General features: G+C 44.7%; 1 protein-coding gene across 1 annotated transcript in view; it reads right to left on the bottom strand.

The window, feature by feature from the left end:
- The window catches only part of LOC126292205 (esterase FE4-like), a 132922-nt gene extending 128989 nt beyond the window's left edge, over positions 1-3933 (bottom strand). Inside the window, exon 1 of the mRNA XM_049986057.1 lies at positions 3725-3933. Within this exon, the coding sequence (XP_049842014.1) occupies positions 3725-3874 (150 nt within the window). The 5' untranslated portion in view covers positions 3875-3933. The remainder of the gene's footprint in view (positions 1-3724) is intronic.
- Between the last annotated feature and the right edge of the window lie 3094 nt (positions 3934-7027).

Genomic DNA, 7027 nt, shown 5'->3' on the forward strand with positions numbered 1-7027 from the left:
AGAAGTCTGTGGCCACTTAGATACTGAAGACGAAGCAGCTTTGACCTCACTAGTTATCGATGCTAAGCCCGTGGCCCAGCGTTCTGTGGAAGACCCAATTCTTCACAAACTTCTCCTTCTAGTATGTTGAGGATGTTCACTGGACCCAGACAAAAGAGGTTATTGGTGTGTTATCAAAACTAGATATGATTGTCTTAATGGGATTTACAACATCGTTCTTTAAATAAAAATATAGCATTTCAGTCTTTGATCGCTATTTTTTTATTTTCAATTACCGGTTTCAGGCTAGCTGTCATAACTAAACAGTTGACAGTGAACCGATAGTTCTGTACTGACAAGTTACTCTGTAACTACAATATATGATCTGAAGATGAGCAGCTAGCCTGAAACCGGTAATAGAAAATAAAAAAATAGCGATCAAAGACTGAAATGCCATATTTTTAATTCTAGTTACTGGTATTGCCGGCATGAATTCTCTGCCCTCAATGGGGTCTTGTTGCTCCAGGGAGGAAATGACCACCCTCAATTGGCCAGTCCCTCTTCTCTTCAATGCCAGGTTCAACACCTGCTTCACCAACGTTATTGAGGCATCATACTGACAAAACACTTGTCACAACCACATGTATATTCGAAAGGGATAGACAACAACATTGCTGGCTTGGTGGTCACCTCCATACCTCGTAAAAGGAAACAAGCAGCACGACTAAGTAACCATTTTCCCATGGCCGCAGATGTCGACACTATGGTCATGACTTTGCAGGCTCTTTTCTCGGCCATCTGTGGTTCACCGTGGTCGATGGTGGTTCTGGCTTTCCATAAATCTGCTGGATGTCTTCTACGTCATTTGGATGTGATTCAAGCCTTGAACTGTATCTTTGAGATTGACTGTGTGCCAGAAACAGTTGTCACCGCTAATAGGTCTCAGTTTACATCCACAGAGTTCACATCCAGTGGAATTGCTCTCGTCCACAGAGTGCCTATGCACCCAGTGTCCAGTGGTCTGATGGAGTGGCTTGTTCGAACATTTAAGGATCAGCTATCAAAGCTTCACCAGCGTCACGCTCTGGATGATGCACTCTTCACCTTTTTGGTCTCCTATCAACAGATGGGGACCAGAATGGGATTTTCACTCTGCAGCGGAGTGTACGATGATATAAAACTTCCTGGCAGATTAAAACTGTGTGCCGGTCCGAGACTCGAATTCGGGACCTTAAAGTTTGGAAGGTAAGAGACGAGGTACTGGCAGAAGTAAAGCTGTGAGGACGGGGCGTGTGTCGTGCTTGGGTAGCTCAGACGGTAGAGCACTTGTCCGCGAAATGCAAAGGTCGCGGGTTCGAGTCTTGGTCCGGCACACAGTTTTAATCTGCCAGGAAGTTTCAGGAGGGGACCAATCCAGCTAACACCACCTCACATATAGTGCACATCCAGTCAAAAACTGAATACTGATCAAGCATGAAAAGAGGAACAAGGTATATTGAACTGTGAAAAAGGAAGCAAAATAGAAACAGTGAACGGTGCAAGAACAAGAAGTGCAGTACAGAGGGAGCAGGAAGGGAAATGGCGTTGTGACTGGGTGGTCACGGTGTTGGACTGACAAGCGGGCGTGCCGTGTTCAAACCTCTCTCTCATGACAATTTTTTTTTCTTCGTAGTTCACTTTATTCAGTTTTGTGTCTGTGTCGTGGTGTAACGTCCGTTTGTAACAGCGAAGTGTAACGTAGGGACCAATAATGATTTTGCGCAACTACTCTATTAGCAGCTGAAAAGAAGTGGCATTCGAATGGAAAGCGCAAACGTTTAATGACAAGACGACAAGTCAATCGAATCCTCCACTGGAAAATACGTCTGGTGTGTCGTAGACGGCGTTAGTGACAGTACGTGTGTCAGATGATAGGAATCTCTTATCGACACAGATAATTTGTATACCTGGTAAGTGAGTCATACATGCATCCTTGCCTGATATAGGCGTTCATATGAATATGAAAGTAGTCAGTCCCAATAAAATGACGAAAACATAATACTTTGTCCCATAAGCTGCAACAAATGAACGCAAGAGTTCCACATACGTACAGTTTCCTCGTGTTCTGTCAAAACATATGTTTTTAAAATTTTTGGAGTTCCGTTTCGGATGTTTCGACTCTTGAATTCCTTTGTTGTAACGTAATTCACACCCGTTTATTTGATGTTTTCATTTCTGTGAGACGTCTACGTTGTATCTCACCTGCTCTCACTATTCACCAGATTTATTTGCGAAGGTAACGTATTCTTACGATACGACTCACGTTCTATAACCAGTGTGTAGCATGACAACTGCCAACAGTACAGAATGAGAGCTAACATTTCAGTGACCAGACGAACAGTTCACAATGTGGAGCGAAAAAAGAAAACGAACGGACGAGTTTTGAACAAGGCTTGCCCACTTGGCAGTCCAACATCATTGCCAGTTATGCACGACGCCGCTGTTGTCTGAGGCTGCTCTATATTCAAAAATTTTGTTCTTGAACCGTTCACTCATTCTGTGTCGCTTTTTTTCACAGTTCAGTACACCTTCGTTCTGTTTTCATGCTTAATCTGTGTTCAGTTTTTGATACGCTATCCACTGGGTCTTCTTACAACCTAATGTGATGGGATACGATGGTTGTTTTCCTTGTCAGTACCCACTGTAAAATAGACTTCTAGGTATGCGTACTGTAAGACCTTCGGAACACACACCATCAGATTATTTGACTTGTCGCTCTAACGAAGTAGGCGAGTGTCAGCAATATGTCTTGTGGTCTTATCGTGGCGTGTTTATCTTCCGCCGCTAGTACAGACGATAGAAATGCCACTTGCACGCTTACAGTAGCAGATTGATGGCGACCAACTTAACAGAACGATTAATTTTCACACACATTTATTAAAATAAGAACAAGCATAAAAACAACTTAACTGGTTTCTGGTTGCTATTTACAATCGACAATCTGAAGTTCCTTTGGTCTTGGTACGTTAATCTTATTGTCACATATCTCTGATACTTGACAAAGTGTCTATACATTTCTCTTCATGGCTATGTACAGGAATATGATAATCTTATTAGGTGCAGACTGAAACTTGACGACAGGCTAATGCAGACTAATGCAGACTGACTAATCCGAGGTCTGTACACTCGTTATAATACCTCGAGCATTCAGGTATCACTGCACGAGTGTGATCCGCGAGGAGAAAAGGTTCTACGTTAGCAGCAATCTCATTGGCTGCGTTACATATTAATACGCGGATCGGCGGAAGTAGAATTTGGTCCATGTCTTGGCAGCGCCATATCGTAGTGCGGAGACGGACGAACGCTGCACCTACGCTTTTGTGCTTAGCGGGGCGTGCTCTAGTGGGAAAGTTGTGTACGCGCTGACTATGTGGAACTATGTACACAACAATATATATACATACACACACACACACACACACACACACACACACACACATATATATATATATATATATATATATATATATATATATATATATATATATATATATATAGGACAACAGAACACCCAGTCCCTGAGCGAAGAAAACGTACGACCCAGCCGGGAATTGAATCCAGGCCATCAGGATTAACAATCTGTCACGCTGACCGCTCAGCTACTGGGGACGGACAACTCATACAATGAACGAAGTACAGTGGAGAAATGATTACGTTCACTCCACCCACGCCACACTCGTCGAGCCTGCGTAAGGAGGGCACTCACCTTGAAGCGGAGCGGTCCGACCGGTGGCGCCGCGTAGGGGATTCCCTGGAAGCAGCAGTAGGGGAACCCCCACACTGTGCGCCGGCGACGGCCGAGCAGCTCGCCCTGCGCGATGCGAACTTTCACCGTCGCCTGCTCTGCGCCCGCCATGCTTGCCGCTGCGTCTGCCACCTCTACAGAGTCCGCAGGATACGCTACGGCGGACTGGCTTGCTCCTGCGGGTTACGTAAGTGGCAGATGGCACGTCGGAGGCGGGAGATAATAGCGCCGTTTCGTGAGTCATCCGGTGGCGCGCGAATCGCTGTGTGGAGCCACACGAACGGCCTAGCCCAGTCTGTGGGAAGCACCAGGAACTCAGCGCTCATAGCTACATCATATCAGTATTTAACACCAGTTAGTGCTGCAGCGATGTGGCGCTTTCTGCCTTAAAAATTAAATAAATAAATACAAATAAAAATTAAAATTTAAAATTAAAAAAAAAAGCAGCTAAGGTCATAAGTCCCTAAGCTTACACACTACTTAACCTAAATTATCCTAAGGACGAACACACAGACCCATGGCCCAGGGAGGACTCGAACCTCCGCCGGGACCAGCTGCACAATCCGTAACTGCAGCGCCTTAGACTGCTAGGCTAATCCCGCGCGGCTTTCTGTCTCCTGGTTGCATTTTCCAATGAACTGTTGCCCAGTGGATCTATTCATCAGCCGGCCTCTGTGACCGAGCGGTTCTAGGCGCTTCAGTCCGGAACCACGCGGTTGATACAGTCGCAATTTAGTATCCTGCCTCGGACGTGCATGTGTGTGATCTCCTTAGGTTAGTTACGTTTAAGTAGTTGTAAGTCTAGGGGACTGATGACCTCAGATGTTAAGTCCCATAGTGCTTAGAGCCATTTGAACCATCTATTCATCAAGTCCACAGAGGAACTTAGTCTTTCCAAAACGATTCTGCAGAACCTGTTCGATTAGAGAGTCTTGTAATTGCACATGTTATAGTTTAACATTGACGCCTGACAGTAAGTTCGTTTTCTGCTGTCACAGTCTTCAATCCGAAGAATGGTTTGCTGCAGCACTCCACTCTATTCTGTGAAATGTTCTTGATTTTTGCGTAACTACTGCAACCTACATCCATTGCAACTTGCTTGTTGTACCCCTCTACAATTTTTACCCACCATATTTCCTTCCATTAACTAATCGACTGTTCCTTGGTGACTCAGTGTATGTCATACCCACCGATCGCTTCTTTTATTCACCTTACGCCATATAGTTCTTTTCTCTTCAGTTAGATTCAGTACCTCCTAATAATGTATTCGACCTGTCCACCTATCCACCAGCATTCTTCTGTAGTATAATATTTCAAAAGCGTATATTCTCTTCTTGTCGACCTGCATAACATGACATTTCCCTTGTGGAAGGCCAAATCAAATGGCTCTGAGCGCTATGGTACTTCTGAGGTCATCAGTCCCCTAGAACTTTGAACTACTTAAACCTAGCTAGGCTAAGGGCATCACACACATCCATGCCCGAGTCAGGATTCGAACTTGCGGCCGCAGCGGTCTCGCGATTCCAGACTGTAGCGCCTAGAACCGCTCGGCCACCACGGCCGGCAACACTCCAAATCAGTACTTAAATCTGCGTATTTGATGTTAGAAAACTCGTCTCACTCAGAAATAGGTGAGGTATCGTGCATCGTTACGCTGATTAACCAGAACATTAGGACCGTCGACCTACTACCGATATAAAGCCCTCCAGGCACTAGCTGTGTCACCTGATAAGGAATAACTGCTAGTCAGACACAAGTACGGTATAAAGGTTCTACTGTCACCTCCGTAAACATGTTAGTTTTTGAATCAGGCGTCACAGGATGCGGGCTGTGATGTTATCCATGCGTCTGGGTAAGATTACTCATTAACATGGGCCATCAGGAGATAGAAGTGGTCGAAAACGATTGAAGGGTAGCGGTAGTAAGGGCAGAGGAAAAAAAGCGCCAAGGGAAAAAAAAACCTCTGCGACAGTAGGACGGGTAGTAAGGGCAGTAGCGGCTTGCTAGCTGCGACAGAGTATGCAAGGTGAGGTCGGTTAGCGTGAGGTATCGTGCATCGTTACCCACGTGCTGAGTGTCCGTTAGCTGGGTCAGCGGCTGGGATCGCTTGTAGTCTCCTGTAGCGATGGGGAGCTCTCGAATGAGTCGTTCAAATGAACGCTTCACTCCAGTGAAGTGTGAACTAACCACTCAATTTCAATGAACTGGTACTTCAAACTCTTCACAGATAGCACACTCCACACTTTTTTCTAGTTCACACACTCTATTCCTCTCTCCCTCATCCCATTACATCTGCGCTACGTCACTCACTCTCCCCTCACTTCACTCCCCCCTCTACAGCCTATCGATGAATCGCGCGGCGTTTGTGGGAAACGATACGTTTGCGTTGGGCTGTGGAGGTGACGGGCAAGGGGAAGGCAGCGTCAGCTGCTTCCTGCAGTCCTGATATCATTACCCGTAACTATTTGAGAAGTTCAGTTATACTTCGCGTCTACCGGTAGCCTACCGTTGGCAGCGCTTGCGGACAAATGAATATTACAAATGAAGAAGCTGGCTGTGTGAGCACGCACAGACAACATGAAAATAAAAGGTGTGTTACAACATTGAAAGAGGGATTTTACCTGAAATCGTACCAATGACTACAGGTGACAGTTAACGTTTTGAATCTGGAGGGTTATTATTCTCAACAAAAATAAAATCTACAGGAAAACTTCTGAATCATTACTTGATATATATATATATATATATATATATATATATATATATATATATATATATATATATATATATATATATATACTTTGTGACAGTGGTAAACATACTCATTCTATTTGGGGTTAAATTTTAAAAGGAACATAAAACTGGACTGCATTTCGTTGGTAGCCCTAGTTTTCAGTGTTTCACTTGGCAGATAAAGACTTTTTTGGGCGCTTCATGAGAAAGTGTCGAGCAAGATTAAATGTGTAGCTTCATTATATGTGATAGGATTCTCTGTTTAACTTTCCTTTGTCCCCTTGGACCGTGCTCTATTTGTTAGCTCAGACGCTGTAAGAGTGTAAAACGTTGCGTGCGCGTTACTGCATAGTTCGGCCATCTGTTGATAAAATTATGAAGTATTACGAAGCTTTATTGTACGAGCGAGGCGAAGCGAGCGTAGCCGCGGCTGAACGGCGAACTAGGCAACTTCGCCAGGCTTCCGTACTTCATGAATGAACTACTTCATTTGAACGCTTCACGGCAAAGAGTGAAATGAAAGAAGTAGTT

Source organism: Schistocerca gregaria, chromosome 9 (assembly GCF_023897955.1).
Source record: "Schistocerca gregaria isolate iqSchGreg1 chromosome 9, iqSchGreg1.2, whole genome shotgun sequence".
NCBI lineage: Eukaryota > Metazoa > Arthropoda > Insecta > Orthoptera > Acrididae > Schistocerca > Schistocerca gregaria.